A 21,940-nucleotide genomic window follows, 5' to 3' on the forward strand; every position below is an offset into this window, starting at 1 on the left:
GAGTTTTCAGCAATCATGTAGACTGAGCTATATAGTTTTGTCTACACTTATAATCTTTCTTTTTTTAAGCCAAAAAACTTACAGTTTCTAGAAAAACTTCATACTTCATGGTTTTGTAATGTTTTATTAATATGATTGAGTTTAATTTTATGAACTGTAGAAGAAAAACAAAATAATCTTTTTATTTTATCTGAAATTGTTTTTAATGTGAACTTTTCCCACAGTTGTTTATAATAACAGAGGAATTATTTATATTATTAAAATGAACCTTTAAACTGTCATTGAATTTTTTTTAAACAATCATTTTTTATTTATTTATTCTTTCACGAAACATTTTTAAAATGTTATACTGTTGAAATATTTTTTCTGTCAAATATATTGTATGCCATTTAGTATTGGCATTTGCTGTTTTTAAATGCGATTCTTCTAAGTTTTGTTTTATAAATGGCCTGAAACTTTTAGATATAAGGTTTCAACATATCCATTACACATCCATATGATGATTTTCCCAGCTTTTACTTGGCCAGACCAGTAAATATTTTAATATGTTCTATCATTATAATACCAAAATACTAATATCTCATAACGTACCATTCTGTTTTCTTAATATCTTATAATAAATCATACATGCAAACAAAAATGTATGTAATATATAAAAACAGAGAATATTATTCATTGATTTCTGTAGCAGAGTGATGGGATATCTCTTTTCATCTAGAAGGTTCTGGGATTGAATCCCATTCAGGCTTGGCATTGTTTCACATGCTACAATATTTATTTCTTATCATCCAAAAAATAAGGAATAATTATAATCTGGCCTGCTACCAAAAAGAGAAGAGCAGATGAGGTGTAAAAATAATTGGTCATTGAGAAACTCTTGCTTCAGATTACAACTGATATATATGGCATTTTTATTTCATGTACTGTTTAACTCAGTACTTTCAGTTTCCTCTTAACTTTTCCACCCTATTTATTATTTGCGTATATTCTCAGGTTATTAAAATAATAAATGTAAAAAATAAAAAAATAATTATGCACTTAAAATACAAAGCATTGTGTTAAATAGAAATAACACAGGAAAAAGCTACCCAACCCACCGGGTTGGTCTAGTGGTGAACACATCTTTCCAAATCAACTGATTTGGAAGTCGAGAGTTCCAGTGTTCAAGCCCTAGTAAAGTCAGTTATTTTTACACGGATTTTAATACTAGATCGTGGATACCGGTGTTCTTTGGTGGTTGGGTTTCAATTAACCACACATCTCAGGAATGGTCGAACTGAGACTGTACAAGACTACACTTCATTTACACTTTTATATATCATCCTCATTCATCCTCTGAAATATTATCTGAGCGTTAATTAGCGAAGGCTAAAAAGAAAAAAGCTTCCCAGCTTTGTTTATTTTAAGGATATTAAAATTACATTACAAATAATATATATTTGTAATAATAATAATAAAAATTTATTTAAAAATAAAACTAAAAGATTATTTAATAGAAAGACTATTTTATTAATTGGAGAGTTATAATTTCAAATGTATAATGTACCAAAATTAATTCTGTATGTATAATTTTAATTCTGGGATTGTGTATATTATTCTTTGAAAAAAACAATATGTGCTAGTTATGATGTAATGTTCTGGTATTATTTTATATGCACATATTAGCTATAGGAATTATCTAATTTATTATTTTCTTATAAAAATTAATATTCCTTTTAATTTGAGCATGCTTTAGAGTAATGATATAATAATTTTAATCCATAATAGTAAGAATATTAGTAACACAGTAACCAAATTACGTATTAGAAGTTGATGTAAATCTACAATTCAGTGGAATAAAAAGGAATCTCAATTCCTAAATACAGTGGAATTCCTATAACTCGAATAGTCAAGGGAATAAAGAAAAATTCGAGTTAGAGAAACATACATGTTACGAAATTACTACCCGCTGTAGATTCACTCATGTAAAATGTACAGCACTATTTAAGAAAATATTGCATTTTTTCCATATAGTCTTATTATATATCACAGAAATATTATTACATGACATGATTCAGCATTATAAATGCAGTATACAGTACGTACTACTGGTTAGTACGTATATGTAGTATGTATGTAATTAGTAAGTTAAACTTAACTTTACCTGAAGAATATTCTGTTACCGCGGAATACCCTAAACAAAATATAGGCTAATAAATACACAAGAAAATACTGTACATTAACACATCTTTTCTCACTGATAATTTATTGAAAAAAAAATCGTAAATGAATGAATAATACCAAAAGGCAATTCTTATTATGAATAGTAAAAAGATCATTGTTGTATTGTATATAAAAACGTTTGTTTTAAATTCAAGGATTGTATTTTGAAAAGTTTTTTAAATAAAATAAAAACAATATTAAAATTGTGAAGAATAATTGGTTCTTTCGTAAAAAAAAGCTAAATTTAATTGAAATCGATTAAAAAAGTTGACAGTTGTTTGACGTTTCTTTTGATGCAGTTAGTCAACCATTTTTCTATATCTGCCACCGCGGAAAAAACAGATTCTGGTACATCATTTATCTGTAACTTCTATACAGTTGGGGACGGTACGCAGTGCAGTTCATCATTATCGTTATCCGAATCCGTCTCTATGTTGTCATTCTACTTTGCTTCTACGTTGATCGTATTTATTACAATATCTTCATCAGTAGATTATTCGACTACTACCAAATCTTCCTCTATTGAAACATAATCCCGAAAAGTTACGTTACTGGGTACTTGCTAAACATCGGTAACTGACTGCCATTCATTATCATCACCATTATTGTTGCTAGAACAAAAGTTCACACTGCTGCTTTGTTCACATTCCGACAAAATAACGGGTTATTGTGGGTTTTTAAATCCAGCTTTTTAAAACGGTTAAAAATAGTTAGCTCAGCACATCATTCCAAGTTTTTTTTAACTTCCCATAGACAATGAAGAAGATTAATTTCTGGTAACGTTTTCATTGTAATCCTTTTCCTGTATACTTAAAATTTTGTATAATGCCCTGATCCTTTAGTTGGAGTTTAGAAGTAACATTTGGTTCAAAGAAAACGCATTTTATCGATAACAATTCCTGAGGAAACTATTTTGGGTGTGCCGGGCATTTGTCAATAAATAGAAAAATGTTTATTTTTCGAATAATAATAATGATCCAATTTGAATAACCATTTTTCGAATATTTCGCTAGTAACCCACGCTTTTGTACTGGCTTTATATTGAATAGCAAAGATTTAACGTTAGCGAAATAACGTGTTTTCTTTCGATTTACTAATTAAGAGAGGTTTCAAGTTTTCTGTCCCCCACATGTTCGCACCTAAAAGAACTGTGACGCGGTCTTTACTTCGTTTCCCACCATGGCATTTATCATCTTTAAAAGTTAAAGTTTTGTCAGGTAAACATTTGTAAACAGACCAGTTTCGTCAGCGTTAAAAATGTCCGATTCGTTGTATGAGCTCATAATTTCTTTTAGTGTACTGTTTATCCACGTATTACAAACTTCTTCATTTACACTGGCACTTTCACCACAAACATTTAAAAAATTATTACATATCTCTCTAAACTTATTAACCCAACCCAAAAGGTTAAATTATCAACTTATTAAGCAAACCCAAAACACTAGCTTTGAAATACAGTACAACTGAACTGTCTCGCAAAGTACTCTGTTTTTTTACGTAAAAAATTGGTCCACTGATAGGTAAATTTTGATCGCGACTGTTTTTAAGTCATTCTAAAACGCTTCTTTAAAAAAAATAAATATTAACATAATAATAGCCCATATTAACATATAGCCTACGTTTATATTTTCGAGTTACGGGAATTTGATTGTAATACATAATTATCCATGATTTATGGTATTGTATATTATACAAGATTCACCAGCTAATGTTATTAGTACCTACAGTATAATAATTTATCCAAATCCAATAATTTAAATAAATATTTACTTGTTTAAACATTGTATAAAAAAAAGTAATTGATGGACTTTGTTATTCATCATCCAGTAATTCTTTATAGCTGTATTGAATGTAAATCATTATATATTGATGCCATTTACCTTTAATATATTCAGAAATAAATTAAATTTAACTATAACTACAATTAGTTATACCACATTGTATAAGATAATATTTTTAAACATTTATCTTCAAAAATATCCAAGAAAAAACAAAATTTAAAACAATGAATGTTTAGAAGATAAAGAATACAAATGTTTTAAATTTTATTTATTTTTTTTAGATAAATGTAAACAAATATCTTGTAAAGTAAATTGGTGAATATATGTTGCTGTGTTCCAAGTCAAATTAAGAAGAAATAGAATTGTTAACTTCTTATGTATGTTACTAAATTAATAATGTTTCAATGTTTTTATTCTAATAAAGTACAGGACTGAAAGAAATGAAACAATGTCTGGTCAAAGTTTGTTTATATTAATATCATTTGATACTGAATTTTTTTTTATTGTCTTATTTGCTTAATGCTGTATTGTTTTTTTTTTCTCTGACCTGGTAGATTGCATATTATTAAATAGAAATTATTTATCTAATCAGTATAACACTACATTTATTGTTGTTATTTACTTCTTTTTTTTCAGATTAAAGGTCATTCATTTATACTATTTTATACAATATACGCATTTTTATTTCCAAATCTCATTCATTATTTCTTCATTTAATTTTTTGTTTTATCCAAGCACCTGATTCATTTAAATATATTTCTAGTAATTAATGATTGTCATTTCTAAGTTTTAAAATACAGATAAATTAAATTTCTTTTACATTATTGGATTCTGTTATAAAATAGTTCAAATGATATGGTTTAAAACAAAAATAGAGATGTTTTGTAAACTTACAGTCCAGCTTTTTTGTTATTTTTACATTCTATTTATTGGATTGTAAACATGACATGTATCAATACATTAGGTGGGAGCAGCCTTACCTGGTAAGTACCGTATCCCTGGGTAAAGCAACCCCTTTATTTTTTACTATCAAAGAGGAAGAGCCCTCTGATAGGTCTACAGGCAGAGTCAACTTCAGTAAACCATTTCTACACCAAGGATCTAAAAAGATATTTCCAGGTACCTCTAAAGATACCCAAGACCCAAGATCAAGGTTTATCGAAAACCCAACCCAGAAAAGGATCAAAGATAAAGGTTTGGATGATGGGAAAGGGATGATTTATTCATAAAGAAACTGTAAAAAAAGACAAACAATAACCTGTTGGGTGGTATACTGAATTCCAATGTAATCATGTTTTCTTCTTTTTTTCAAACATCTACTTTCATTATGAGCACCTTATTTTATCATCTAATGACAGTGTTTTAAATTTTCTGTTCGAAAATTTTGGAAGAAAAAAATAAAGGATTGCTTGAAGGCATCCTTCTGGTAGATATCCATCCATTCTCAATTCTGTCAGAAATCAGGAAACTTTTACTCAAGATGGGAACAATATATATGATTTGTGATATTGCTTTGTATCAACCAGCCATATATTACAAAAAAAAACTGCTTTTCCTAGAGATGCTAAAGAGTCACCTGAGAACAGGTTCAGGTTTCTTAAGGAAAACCCCCCTCATCCTACAATAGAATTGTATGTATAAACAACCATTAAACAAGACTTAAAATTAAATTGCTAGGTTATGGCAAATTTTAGCTCATTTTATATCTTCTGAAATTTCATACTTTTGAACACATTTTTACATCAGAAACATCCAATGAAATATAAGAATTGTTTTTCTTTACTTGTTAGTTACTTTTATCATCTATAATATTTTTCTTTCTCCATCTTTATTTATAATTAAATGAGAATTTTTATTTTGAAATCATAATTGTAGGCTGGAACTTATTATTTTATAACAGTATTAGAAAACAATTAATTTTACAGTTAAGCACAAAGACTGAAAAAATATTTTTACAATTAATGGCATTTAATCTTTAAAAATCCTACTTAAATTTACTTCTCAAAATTATTATTTTAAGTCACTGCTAAGATTGTAGATTTCTGGATCCAGACCCCTAAAACTCCATTTGTAGTTTATAAGTCATTGATGATTGATACTGACTTTTTTTCTAATGTACGAGTATATTTGGTACATTTAATTTGGTGTTTTGGTATTGGAAATCTAATTCTGTAGTTTAAAGTTTTCTTTGTACATTTTGTATCTGCAAGCAACCTTATTTTATAATAATTAGTTATTTGTAATGAATGGCTGAAGTTTGGAAGACTGATCAACTTATATTTCCGTTTCCAATTCTTGAAAATAAAATTACCATTTTTTAAGCATTCACTAAATTATTTCTTTCACTTCTCTTCATAATGGTAGCAGAGTTGAAATTTTATCAAGTTTCATTGTCCTATACCACTTTTAGGTTTGATTGATATGATGTTTGGAAGTCTCCGCTTATCTGGTACAGCTTTCTTAATTTAGGGCTCATATGTAGCGAATGTTGCTTGTAAGTGTTGCAAGTATACCTGTAGCTTGTTGCAATTTTAGATTGTCTTATACCAACCGAATGACGGGCAAAGGTTAATATATAGGGGCTATTACTGATAAATTATGACAAGTCTGACCAGACATTGAACTTTCTACTTCAGATGCTTTGGAAAGCAGGAATTTTCTCATTCTATATCACTCCAATACATACTTTTAGTAAAATATGTTTAATAAAAATGAAAGATAATAGATTGGTTTGCAAGAAAAATAATTTATGTCATTTATTTTGAGTGTAATTCTTGTTCATAATTTTTAAAAGGAAGCCTGTGAGTATAATTGTATTTAATAAGTGTTCCGTTTTGGTTTTAAGGAAATTTTAAAAGAAATTAATTTCAAAGTTTATAGGAATAAATGGAATTTGCTTTTATAGAAATCTTTTTTTGTTTTCTTTTTCCTTGGAGGAGGAGAAATCTCTAATAGACACCATCCATCCACACAGCTGGTAGTGTCGGGCTTTTACTGACTAAAACCCCTCTCTGTCTACGACATGTGAAGATTGGACCTGCCATAAGCATAAACACAACACAGTCGCCAATGGGAATTGCAGGGGATCACCATGTTTTAGTTATTACTAATTATAAAATGCGGCTAACTTAAAGAGCATAATGATCTGATATAATTTTATTATGACTTGCTTATTGCACATCTCTATTCTCTAAAACCTTTTTTGTATTATATATATATATATATACATATATACATAAACACACACACACTTTTTTGTGTAAATCTCATTGTTAGCTTCTTTGTAAAAACCTGGAAGTTATATAATTTTATATTTGTTTTCAGGATGGATGAACAAAACTAAGAGTTACAATACTGATATGTTCAGTAAGATATTAGAAGGAAGACCACAGAATGTTCCTTTAATAACAATTTCAAATCACCATTCATGTTTTGATGATCCTGGAATTTGGGGTGAGTTGTGTAATTTTTTTATGGATTTAGTTAGATGGGATTGACTGCTGTATTGAGTAGTAACTAATAAATAAAAACACCATATAATAAAATTTCCCTTGCACTTAATTTGGGTAATTAAAATTAATCAATTGTTTGTTAGGGGGCCAACTACTCAACCAGCAAGAAAATTGAATTAAGCTTCGATTTCAAAAAAAAAGAAGAATTAGTGATTGATCGATTTTACTGTTTAAGAACGTGTAGGAAATACAAAACCAAATGATATTCTGGGAAAATTTTCTGGAAAAAATATAAGTAATTTAAAGTCATCATGTGATGAACATTAGAAAAAGGAGGCCAAAGTATACAAATACATTTTTTGTTAATATCTAAAAGGGTCTGAAATATTTTTACTAGTTCTTAAATTAATCATAATTTTGTATTTTATTTCTTAGAATTTTTTTTGTAAAATAAAACTTAACCTTATGAATTTGAATAAATATATTGAATAGAAATGGAAAAATAATCAAGAAATTGTGTAATTGTATTAAAATATTTACTTTTATGTAAAATCAATGCATCATTAGTGTTAACTGAATACCAGGTAACATTAAATTTCTAGGCTGTCTTACCTCAAAAAACACCTCAGTTTTATTTGCATTCCCACATTGTTGTTGTTGTCGTTCGACAAGCCAAATCTGTCATTTACTCCTTTCTTTATTTCATTATTTTATACATATCCTCTACACTTTTGCATTTCTTCTACTAAAATTGCTTTGCAATTTTCACGTATTATACACTCTTCCAAAAATCAGTCTGATATTTCACATTCAGTCCTTTAATTTTCTTTCATAGTTTTCATTTGTACTTTAATCCAGTCTACATTTCAAGGTTCTCCTGTTTTTTATTTTTTAATCATCTTACAACCAGCTCAATGATGGCACTGTCATGCTATGGGATGACATTTCACAGATTTAAATTTTTGCTGACAAAAATCTTTATTGATTTATCTTTTTGATGGCTTATTTAAAATCGTTTTATACGCTTTTATTTAACGTGTTCTGTTCATTGTGTCGCACAGCGGGATGGTCAGAATTTTGTCAGTAATACTTAAACTACTTCCAGATGAGAAAGAAAGCTAAAATTCTGCACACATGCTTATTGTCGATGACAGTGTGTTGTGATCGACAACAAAAAATTTCATTAAAGAGTTTATTTTCAAAGAAAAATTGTTGTTTCCAAATAACAGAAATTCAAAACCACACATGCTTACGGGAGAGACTTCAATGCAGAGTAGCAGCCAGCTGTGCTTTTTGCTACACAAGAAAATGAATAGCCTATAATGTGAAGATAGGTTATATAAGGACAGCTGTCAATTAGTGCCAGTGAATCACTGCTCTTAGATTTATGCACAAATGTGTTTAAATCGGTTATTCACTTTGCTACTTCATTATATTTCAGAAGAAATCCATCTACAACTGTATACAATCGTATAGAGTTATGTTATCATTTACACAATATTTTTAAAAAATGATCAATTAACACATATCCGGGAAAATGTGTCTTGAGAAGTTTCATAATAATACACTAATTGTGACAGTAATTTTTTTTTAAGCCTAATTGAGACTAAAAAGTATAAAATTTAAAAAAATGTTTAAATTAAATATTAATTATATACTTTTATTGGACTAATAAAAAAATTACAATAAGTATCAAAATTTCACTATTTGGAAATTATTTAATTAAAGTATAAATTGTTTGGAAAAATCTTTCAATACAAATATATTTAAAGATGCACAAAAAAAAGAAAATTTCACTTTCATATTAAATTGATAATAAATGTTTATAATAAACTCTTTGATTAGAATCAAATATTTTATATTGATAACATGATCTATAAATCTGTTCTCTGTTCATGGTAGTGAATGTACTTTTATGTGAAGATTTATTTATTACATCAGCTATATTTAATTTTAATAATGCATATTTAATGAATTTATTGACAAAATTCCTTTACATTTTATATCATGAATAGTAAAAGCATGAGGTGCCTTAATTTTATTACATTATATTTTATAATTATTTCATTGATAATTGCTATCTAGCCCCACTTTTATTATTCATGTTATAAGGTGTAAAGGGATTTTGTTAATAAATTAACTCAGTATGCATTATTGTAATTAAATGTGGCTGTGAGATGTAATAAATAAATGTTCACAAAAGTACATTCACTACTGTGAATAGAAAACAGGTTTATCATTATCAATATAAAATGTTATTTGAATTTAATCAAAGAGTTTATTATAAACATATATTTTTGATTTAATGGAAAGTGAAATTATTTTTCTTTTTTTAGTGCATTTTCAAATATAATTGTATTGGAAAATTTTTCCAAATAGTTTATAGTTTAATTCAGTAATTTCCAAATAGTGAAATTTTGGTACTTTTTTGCAATTTTTTCATTAGTTCATTAAAAAAGTATTTATTAAAAAAGTATGTATTTTTATTAAAAAAAAAATATAATTAGTAGCTTCAATTGAGAAAATAATTTTTTTCTGGCTGTTCAAAGTTAATAACCTTTAACTTTTAGTTATCCAGTAAAAGTAGCTTTTTTACTACTTTTTTATCACTCAAGACTAATTTTTTTTTCTCATTTTAAGATAGTAGCCCATTGTCAATTTTTTTAATATTATAAAGTTTTACAATTTAAAACATGAAATTGCGTGAGTGTTAGTTAAAATAAATTAAACAAATTTATTTTAAAATAAGATTTCTGTATTAAACTTTCAATGCAGTACAATATTTTTTTTTTAAATCTGTTAAAATTCATTGAAATAAATAAGAATTTTTTGTTAAAACAAATGAATTGGAAATATACATACTTTCTTTAAAGAATAATAGATGGACTGTAAAATTTCAAAATATTCATTTAATCCCAGAAATTTCTGTTAAACAAAATTATGTGTGTAATTTTTATTGAGTTGCAATTTTTTGAAAGGGTTATTGTTAGTAAATGTTCTTTTAAGTACAATATTATGGATATAATACATTTTTATATAATTTTAATTCTAGTATGATGACTATTAAGGAAAAATATTAAGGAATTAAAAAATACAAATATTTAAAAGTATTGCCTAAAAAAATTATTACTTTATCCTACTGAGGATAAAGAAAAGACTGAACATTATGATCAATGAAGAACAATTTTTGTTCTGATAAGGAAAGAGAATAAATTATGTAGATGATCTCCTGAGAATTATTAAAATAAAATTTATTTATAAAATTAAAAAAAGAGTATGCTCTTATTGTTCATCTAGAAAAGGCATTCAGCAAAGTAGACTGGGACAAAATGATGGACATATTGAAAAGAATAAGAGTACAGGAGAAATAGAAACTAATTGTAAATATATATACATCTTGGACATACTATTTAACTTCCATCTAGAAGATATTATTGGGAAGTGACTGGGTGGAAAAAAAGGGTACTTTCAACGATCAAGGATAGTTCTTATATTTGTTGATGATGTGTTCTGTTGGTAGAGGATGAAAAAATTAGTTTTTTATTGATTTGAATAAAATTTGAGGGTTATGGGAAAAGGATCATCAAAAAGAAAATATATGTGATTTTAACAAGAAGGAGATTAAGATATAGATTAATAGGAAAGGTTAGAGTATTTGAATACCTGGAAAGCTTCATTAGTAAAAATGAGTAATACCCATGATGGGAAAACTACAATTGCAATTTAAAAACACAAAAAAAAAAAAGAGGTTGCCATGTGTGGTCATTAAAGGATTAAAAAAAGTCAGCAAAGCTTTTTGTATGGTGTGTGGGATATTACGAGGAATAAATACGGCTGTTAAGAAAGAAAAAAGGAATAAGGGTAGTTAAGGTATTAGTTTGGGGAAGTATGAAAAAAGCTAGTTGGGTGGACTAAGTAAGGGGTTATGAAGTAGTAGAGAACTCCACTAAGAATGAAAAAATTTGTTGAAAAAAGAAAGAAATTGCAACAAAAAAAAACTGAATTATACATTGGTTGGGGAGATTGCTGAGATATGCAGTAGAGGTAATGATGGAAAGAAGAGGAATAGGTCTGGATAAGTTGGGCAACATCAAGGTTAAAGAAGACTATATGAGGACTTATTATATGGGAAGACATCAGTATTTAACTATACCAAATTACTCTCAAGATAAGTTCAGTTTATTAATTGATAATTAAATTGTTGTACGTATTGAATTTTTTAGTTAGGTAATATTAATTAGAAAAAAATATATAGTTTTGAATTACTTCAGAATAAATTTCATTAATTTATTTACTAGTATTAATTTACTATGTAATAATTTTTTTTTATTTACTTAGAATCGACTATACCATCACTTTTTGTAGGTTGCTACTAATATTCAAAAGTTGAATGTAAAACAAAATGAAATAAATGCTTATAATTGATAAGAAAATCTGATTTAATAAGCTAAAATAAAACTAACAGAAGAATACTTATATGTTAGAATTTGCATGATCACACAAATTGTAAAATAAAAAATAAAAATAAAATTACTTGGGAAAATAAATAAACTAAAAATAAAATGATTGAACTCAAATAAATAAATCCTTATTACTCTTTTTGTGCAAAGACTTCCAATTAATTACCTGGTAGAAAATAAAGGAGAGAAAAGAATGTTTTACTTGTGTGCATAATTATACAAGGTGTATCACAAAGATCTCAAGGCCAAACTGCTATGGAAAGAAAACAATGCTCTGTGTTTGGTGGGATCAGAAGGGTGTGATCTATTATGAGTTGCTAAAACCTGGCAAAATCGTTAATACTGAACGCTACTGACAACAAATGATCGATTTGAATCAAGCATTGCATGAAAAACGACCAGAATATCAAAAAAGGCAACACAAAGTGATTTTCCTTCGTGATAATGCACCATCACACACAGTAAAACCAGTCAAGGAAACGATTGAGATATTCAGTTGGGAAATATTTTTGCATGCATTTTACTCACAGACTTGACTCCATCGGACTACTATTTATTTGCATCAATGGGACACGCACTTGCTGAGCAGTGCTTCACTTCTTCTGAAAATGTACAAAAATGTCTCGATGACTGATTTGCCTCAAAAGAGCAACAGTTTTTTTGGCTTGGCATTTATAAATTGATAGAGAGATGGGAAAAATATGTAGCTAGCGATGGACAATATTTAAAATAAATATTTTTTATCATTTTCATACAATAAACATGTATTTTCTACACAAAATTTTGGTTTCATATTTACACACCTTGTATATAAATGGTCAAAAACACTTCTGAACTGCTTTTGTTGCTATATTAGTTCTTCAGTTGAAACAGCACAAGAGAACTGAGGATGCACACCATTGTACTGGAAGTATACTTTGCTTCTCAGCGTTAGAGGAACTTTCTTCTTGAAGAAAGTGCAAGCTGACCTCAACATTTAAGCGACCAGGTAATATGTACTGCCCAAATAACTGATTGTGAAGAAGGCTGTACCATATATTGACACTAAATCGGTGTTGAAAATTGCCTTCCATTGTTTCATGAGGATTTACTTCTGCCCATGTATGTTCATTGCATAAGTTGTTGACACCATCTCGAGTGAAATTTGCCTCATCAGTAAATTAAACATAGTTGTAGAGTTGTTGATTCGTATTCCACCAATTGCAGAACTCAGAAGGGAAGGGAAATCAGAACTAAGGGAAGTGGACCGTCTCATGGGTGAAGTTGTTGAACTGGGTGTTTATGATAAAGATAAAAATTGTTTTGTTTAAGTGTCCTCCAAACCATCGAATGCAAAACTCTGAGATGAAAGAAAGATGTCATGTGCTGATGCCAGGCTACACTGAACTGCATCGATAATAATTTTATCAAAAACAGCATCGTGTTGGACAGATATGTTCATAGCCGGTTCAAATACTAGACAGTGAACCTGTTTCCTGAAGATTATGAAAAGTCCTGTTAATAGTTTCGGGATCTGGAATCTTGTAATTCAGAAAAAATATTTCCTATTCTACTGCAGCAGCTTCAGCATCAGCATTATGCACACTCAAAATGAATACCATATCAGCATATTCCTATGTTGTAAATAAGTACGGCAGTACTTCAATGGCAAACCGATCACATTCAAACCTTCACTAACTTTCACAGAACGACAGCACAGTTCACAGTACCCAATATACTTAAGGTTTACAGAATGATATAAACACTAACACAGTATTGCGCATTGTTGATCAGCTGATGTTATTTTATTGCCAACTTTGAAGTAATAATTTTCCAAATAATTTTTTGTACTTCTGTCATTAATAAAAAAATTATTATCTTAAGTATTTTTATTCATTTATTTTTATTATACATATTTTTCACATCATCAAAAAAAAAATTGTTTTTTGTTTACATTAACTTAGTACTTTTTTTTACAAATGCAGTAACGTACAGTTTCTAAATAAAACTCAAATTTTTCTAACCTTTTTTTGTTTTATTTAACTTATCTTATACCAGTTCGTTCAGAATTAAATTCTCTACAAGTTTTGTTTAAATTTTTTTTTTGTTTATTACCCAGTTAACAAAGTTATTGTACGTCAAACATAAAAAACCGAATTTTTTACCTCAATTTATTTGGTTTTCACTACATATTTCTCAAAAACTACTGCAGGTATGGTTCTGGGACCTATTCTATTTGATTTTTCAAGTAAGAAACTATAAGAATCACCACTAATTCTGCTCCTTAATTAATAACCTAAAAATATCAATACAACCTCATTTCATTGGAGTATCTGAAATCAGAGCAAAATCTTTCACTAGCCAAATCTCGTAAACAAAGCATTTTAGGACATATGTTTATATTATTATTTTCATTATTTTTACGAGCAGAATAGGTTATGAAAGTCCCAGAAGAATTGTGTGATACTTCCAATGTATATTTATATCCAGGTTACTTCCCAAATAGTTATCACCCATATTCAAATACTCATTTTATCACATTACTAACTTATGCAGATTTGCAATTAAAACTCTTACCACCTGTACTCCCAGCCAGATCTTTTGTTTGATGAAATATCTCATCCCATATTTCAGTAGTGCTGTGTCCTTTCACTTCCCAAGACCAAATCATTGCACTCATCTCATAGTCATTATAACAATGACAGTATTTATGTTTAATTGATTATTGTTTTAGTATTATTAAACAAAGTGGATGATAGATGGTGTGATTAGTGTGAGTTGTTGTGATTATTCCTTGTTGTTGTAATAACCAGTTTATAGTAGCCAATCAGGTCAGAATTCAGTTTTTTTGATTAACTAAAAAAAACAAAAGCATAGTTTTTAATTACACAGGGAATACAAAATTGTGTATTCAAAATAAAAATTTTAGAGTAAATTAAATAGTCTGTATTCTGATCGGCAAATTAAATATTACTAAAAAAATTGAATAGTTTTATTTGAAGAGAAACAAGTCAGTTAAAGTCTTCATCCAAATAATCTAGTTTTTAGCCAAAATAAAAATGTTTCTGTAAGTGGCTTAGTTTCATGATCCAGTGAATGTAATAACCTTTATTTATGTTTGAATTAATTTATTTTGTTAATGCTTATATATCTTTGTAACTGGTTTAATTTAATCTTCTTTAAAAGGTAAAAAAGTAAACTAGTATTAACCAGGAAATAAAAACTAATTTCCAACTTTGATTTTCTGGTTAGACTTCCTTGTTTTTTTAAGTTGATTCATGTATATAGTTACAGAGATATTTATTAGCCTATTTTTTGTAATTTCAGGTAACAAATTTTTAATTTATTAGTGTTTTGTTTTTAATCAGCGACAGAGTTTACACATAAATATTTGTTTTTAACTTTTTTAGTCATTATCTTTAAATGTTATCTATGTTTGATGCTCTTTATTTAAGAAAAAAAATCAGATGCTATTAATAAAATTATTCTTTTGACATATTTTAATGGTTGATATTAATTAATTTCATTTAATTTTAAATATGATTGCGCTAATGCTACTGATTATCATGGTTAGTACTAAGAATTATGTGTGTGCAATGTTGAATTCAAGGATGTTTTTGTTAGATGGTTTTCACTACTGAATTTAACATGAAGAACACCAAGAAATATCTTTTATATGCTGTTCACAATTCATAAAGAACCTAATAAGTTTATTTTATTACAGATTTAGTGAAAGTATAAAATAAAAGATTTACAATCTTTCATTTTTATATTTTATTGAGTCTTTCTTGTGACTGAAACACATTTAAAGATTTTTTTACTTAGTAGTGATGTACATTATAAGTGCCACGCTGTGCATATTTATATTGCCATTGTGGGAAAGAATACAAATTCAGTCCAAAAGATTCTCATTATCTTTTCATCTCACCTTGTAAATCTATAGAAAGAAGTGCATAGTTATTTAGAAACCGGTTACAAATTTTTTTTTGTGTTCACTGATATTTTTTGGATGAAATATTTGTTTGTTTAACTTGTATTGGTTATCAATCTGTATTAATATTTTCCACTTGATTTATTGATTTTAATAATTTTTGTTTCAATACTTGTTCATTCAGTGTGTTCCTTACAACCAGATGGTTCTACAACTTGCCACCTGGAATGTAAGTAGAATCATGAAAATTGAAGGATGTGAAGTAAAGATAAAATGCTCAGAGCCAAAGCCTAGAGTAATAAATTAGTTCCTATAGATTATCAACATTTTTTAACATCTTGTAATAAACTGAGAAGATAATAAGTTTTAAGAAAATTTGTTGAAAGGAGAATGACTAGAAGGTGAAAAAAATTATAGTGTTGAAGGGTAAGAATTAACATTGTTTAAAAAATGTAAATTACATTGGTCAACATGATTTTTGTCTCACGAGTACCAGTAGGTATACGTAATGAAGATTTTATCCTGTTTTCAAACATGTATTCAGAATTTCTCCATCACTCACAGTTTTTTGATATTTTAATTTTTTTAAATATTTTTTTGTCCATTGACAAGTAAAATTTCCTAGAACGTTGTAAATATGATGGAACCAAATGAGCTAACTCAGAGAGTAGCAATGCTACCCTTGTAACAGGTTCAGACGTGTATAGACATGTACAAACGTGATCTAGTATAGCACACATTCATCAGAATGATGCCAGTTGTGAGATAGTAGTGAGTGAACCAGTAAACACGTCATTGTGCTTTTGTGTGTGCTTTTTCTGTCTGAATTATTGTGTATTACATATTTACAACTTTATTTCTTTTAATTAGTTGTTAGTTACAAAATGCTTAGAGTTTGTTTAAATCATTCTAACAATTTTTGTTATGTATGTGATGAAGTGTTACTCCAAGTCCCAAAGGCAAAACCTTACTCCATTAGTAAAAAAAGTGTTATGAACTTTATTTTGGGTGAGGAGTCTGGGACCAAACAAGGGTCTGAGCCCCACATATCTGTTGTTTATTGTGTTCTAGGCTTCTTGTGCATGGAAAAATGGCACACGCCACATGCCATTTGCTATCCTTATCATTTGGAGGGAACCCAAAGATCACTATCCTGACTTATTTCTGCTTAACAAACATTAAAGGGATTACGTCAAAATCAAAACACAGTGGTGTACTCCAACTTCCAATCTGCAATGAGACCAGTTCCACACTGCAAAGAATTACCCATACCAAAGCCTCCAGTACATGTGACATTAGAGAGCTCAAAGTCTGCTGGAAGAAAAAGAAACAGATTCCGGTGATACAACGTTTGAACAAAGCAGTTCATTTATTTATCCAAGAAAATCTTAATAATCTCATATGAGGTTTAAAGTTATCAAAAAAACAACTGAAATGCTTGCTTCCTGGCTAAAAGGATGGAATCTTTTTCAAAAGAATACAGAGATATGTACTTATAATATTCATTCTGAATTTACACTATTTTTTGAAGAAATGGCTTAGTGTTTTGTAATGACATTTCTTCTCTTATGAGACACTTTGTAATGAACATAACCCAACAGAATGGCACTTGTTCATTGATTTCTCCAAAGTTAGTTTAAAAGCTGTTCATCTACATAATATAAATGGATATAAATTCCCATCAGTAGCTGTGGCTCACTCTGCTAGATTGAAAGAAACATTAAACATTAAGTATGAAAGAAAACTTTAAATTTATATTGGAAAAGCTTTCAATATGCAGTGTATGAATGGAAATTTTGTGGTAATTTGAAGGTAATTCCACTTGTTCTTGATCTGTAGCTTGGTTATACAAAGTACTGTTGTTTTTTGTGTAAATGGGATAATAGAGACAGAAAAAACCATTTCATTAGAAAAGAATGACATAAACACAAATCACTCATTCCTGAACTGAAAAATGTGAAACGTGACCAAATGTGTATCTACCTCCATTAGATATCAGACTAGGATTAATGAAGAATTTCGTCAAGGCTATGGATAATACTCGTGGTTTCATGTGCTTAAAACAGAAGTTTCCTAAAATTAATGATGCAAAAATTAAAGAAGGAATATTTGTGGGTCTACAAACACGATCACTAATGCATGATGAAAAGTTTGACGAAGTATTGATTCCACTGGAGAAAGCACCTTGGCGAGCATTTTAAAATGTTACTCAGTTTTTTGGGATATCAAAAGGCAGAAAATTATCATGATATTGTCAACGATCTTATAAAAATTTGGGTTGTAATATGTCCTTAAAAGTACACTTCCTGCACTCACACCTAGATTTCTTCCCAGAAAATCTTGGCATGAGCGATGTGCACGGGGAATACTTTCATCAGGAAATTTCAGCTATGGAAAAGAGGTATCAAGGCAAATGGAATCTTAATATGCTGGCCGATTATTGTTGGACCGTCAAGAGGGAATCTCTACAGGCGAAATATAGCAGAAAATCATCATTTCTTACTTTTTAGGTGAGTCAGATGTTAGAATATTGTGTAGTTAGGAATGCAGAAAGTATTAAAATGTTTGAAATTATAAATGCCTGTCTCAGAAACCTTGCATGATGGGGAAAACTGATATCATATTTGAATTCAGGAGAATAAATACTATCAGAATCACATATTTTTCTTCCCGAGACAAAAAATTTCTCCTTTGTTCCCCAGTGTTATCAACTGTTGAACAAATTGGTAAAGAGAACATAAAGGGAGTAGATGAAATGTTTTTATGACATAACTTGGCTTTTGGCATTCCACCTTTCAGTGATGCAGACACATATTCATTATCTGAAATAGAAACCTAGTATTAATTTTTATTTATTATTTCTAATAACATTAAATTAAGTATCTAACATCAGTAAATTACATTGATTTATAATAATAATAATCTAAATTGGCAGGTTGTCTAAATTGGAAACATTTACTACGACGTAGTCGCATGAGGTGGTCATTAGCAGCTCATGATATCTGTTTTACGAATAAACTCCATTCCTATTTTTTTATGTTAGGAAAATGCATTCCTGTTATTAGAGGAGAGGGAGTGTATCAGGTACTTTTTCGTTTTTTTATTTTTTTATTTTAGTTTATTTGTTTAATTTATTGCACTTTGATGTAATCTATTGCATGTTACTGTTATCCAAATTTATTTAACATATCAGCGGTACTATATTTGAGAAATTATTATCTATTCATCTATTAGTAAATATTCAAAATTTTATTAATGAATTTAATGTAGTGATGTTCATTGCTTTATAATTATCATTCAAGAAGTGCAAAGTAATATTTCTTACATCGGATGTATGATTAGATTATTAATCAAGTTAAATAAATTGTTGTATATATGATTTTTAGTTGTAATAAAAAAAAAACTCTGAAGCCGTACTAGGAAACTGAAACAGTGGTTTATCTAATCAAATAGATAGAAAAAGACTGAGGTGTTGCAATTAAAACCATAATGAAAATAAAAAATTTTTTATTTGTAACAAGTACTTACATAGTTACGTTATATCTCTACATAGTCACCACTCCAATTTAGACATTTGTTCTAGCGTGGTACCAACTTTCCAATACTCGTCATAGAACGGAGCCGCCTGTGTTTTCAGCCATGTTTCTATGCTGGTCTGCAGCTCGATGTTTGTGCCAAAATGTTGCCCTCCTAGCCAGTGTTTCATCGGACCCAAGTCCGAGCTGTATGGTGGGTGATCAAACACTTCCCAACGAAAACGCTGCAGGAGCTTCTTTGTTACAGCTGCAGTGTGCGGTCGAGCATTGTAATGGAGAAAGACAATGCCGATGACAACATTCCTCTTCGCTTATTCTGAATTGCCCTTTGTAGACATTGAAGAATCACACAGTATGAGGCTGCAGTGATAGTCATGCCACATTCCATGAATTCCACCAAGAGAACTCCATTCCGGTCCCAGAACACAGAACTTTCTGTTGGAGAAGGTTCGCTTGAACTTCTTTGGTTTACTGAGAGAATGAGAATGCAGAATGCATCCACTGTTTGGATTGTTCTTTTGTTTCTTCAGTTTCTATGAAATGGACCCTTGTCTCATCCCCTGTGACAATTTTGTTCAAAAAATCTTCTCCTTCATTGTGGTAGCGCTGGAGAAATGTTAGGGAGGCATCTATTCTCATTGTTTTGTGATGGTCAGACAGCATCTTGGGAACCCATCTCGCACACAGTTTGCGGTACTGATGTAGAGAGCTGACCTTGAAATTTCAGGAAACGAATCACACTCGATACAAAAATTGTGAACCGACGATTTTCTCAAATTGTCTCATCCACTCGCTCAACGAGATCATCGGTTGACACTCGCTTCCTTCCCTGACCACCTGCATAATGAACATCTGTACGTCCTGCTTTAAAGTTCCTGCACCATTGTTGCACTTTGCTGTCACTCATTGAAGTTTCACCGTACACATTAGTTATTCGTCAATGAATTTCAGCTGCATTACACCCCTCAGCCTGAAGAAATCGAATTACTGCATGCACTTCACACTTGGCGGGAGATACTGTTGTTGTAGACATGTTTATGTGCTAGCTGCATGTTCAGAACTAAACGAAGTGACGCGGCGTGATTGAAGGCCATACTAGAGACGCTGCGCAACACATATGTGCAAAGATTCATCCGATTTTTACACGAGTTTTTATTTTGCAATCAATCAGACCTTGAAAAAAAATAACCCTTGTACTTTCTCTGAACTGTCTTATTCCAGTAGTAAAGTAGTAAATTATTCACATAGGTGTCCAACCTACTCTTATACTGCATCCTTGACCTGCTCATTGTTGCTAAACTTGGTGCCATGTAAAAATTCTTTGAGAGGACCAAACAACCAAAAAAATCTGATGGTGTAAGATCAAGATGGTAAACTGGATGTGGCAACTCCGTCCACCTGACTTTTGAATAGCATAGTAACCTTTAAATGGATTGGGAAAAGGCATTATGATGCAGAAGAACTAAGCCTTTTGAGGGAGAACCAGAATGTTTCCACCCTATTGCTGTTTCACTTTACTTTTTAGAATGTCACAGTAATACTCGTTGATTATATGTTCCTCTAAATCATTGCAATAAATTTGGCATTACTCATTGAACAATATTCATTATTCTTTATTCATTAAACAATAATACACTCATATCAAAGCGTAGATACCATCATTTTACCAGCTGATGGTTAGGTTTTGAATTATTTACTGGGCGAACTCAGCTGTTCCCATTTCATACTCTGGTGCTTGGATTCTGGCTCAAAATGATGAATCCATGTTTATCACAAGTTACTTGTATTCTGCGATCTAAAAAAAAGCAATGTTTTCTGTTGAAGACCATTATTTCTATACAAATATGAATTCAGGTGTCTGTGATTTGGGGTCAGCTGTCTCAGAACCCATCTCAAACACAATTTTTGGTAATTCAGCTTACCTTGGATAATTGAATCAACAATCCCAATACTCACTACAAATTTCAGGAATCTCCAAGATTTTATTCTTCTGTCTTCACAAATAAAATCATTAATGCAATTTTACAAAGTATCAGTCAAAACTTCCACTGATAATCTGCTACAGTGAAAATCTGTTACATTTGTTCTGCCCAATTTGAACTGTTTGATCCACTTATAAAAATTTGCACACTTTTTTTATCATATTTTCTTAACATCTATGAGTAAATTTCAGCCAGATTAATAGTTAAGATATAAAATCTTATCTCAGTTTGCACTTCTTATACGGTACAGATTTCAAATGGAGCACATTTTGAAATAAATAAAAGAGGTTACATCGGGGTTACCAATTTAGATATTTAGACAATATTTAGATAATTTAGACAGTTTCAGTTTGTCTATCAGATAGTTTTATCCCTGTTGCTATTTGTCTATTTGATTATTTTCTGACCCTCATATTATAAAAATCATAAGCATGAAATAACAATAAAACCAGTTATTTAAAACTATAGCCTCATATAGAAAAATTTTCTACCAAGCATTACTTAAATGCTGATTTCTTTAAAGTTTAGGAGAGAATGTAGTCAGTTATCAAAAACTCTTTTTAACATATTTTTGATATTTTTATGGTGGTTCTTCATTTCTAATGTAATCAGGTATT

The 21,940-nt window shown here is 29.5% G+C and overlaps 1 protein-coding gene across 1 annotated transcript in view; it reads left to right on the forward strand.

Annotated features, from left to right (window-relative positions):
* The window catches only part of Taz (tafazzin, phospholipid-lysophospholipid transacylase), a 49,204-nt gene that overhangs the window by 18,884 nt on the left and 8,380 nt on the right, over window positions 1-21,940 (forward strand). Inside the window, exons 2-3 of the mRNA XM_075360186.1 lie at window positions 7,308-7,436; window positions 18,741-18,889. Of these exons, the coding sequence (XP_075216301.1) occupies window positions 7,308-7,436; window positions 18,741-18,889 (278 nt within the window). The remainder of the gene's footprint in view (window positions 1-7,307; window positions 7,437-18,740; window positions 18,890-21,940) is intronic.

Source organism: Lycorma delicatula, chromosome 3, assembly GCF_047948215.1.
Source record: "Lycorma delicatula isolate Av1 chromosome 3, ASM4794821v1, whole genome shotgun sequence".
Taxonomy (NCBI): Eukaryota; Metazoa; Arthropoda; class Insecta; order Hemiptera; family Fulgoridae; genus Lycorma; species Lycorma delicatula.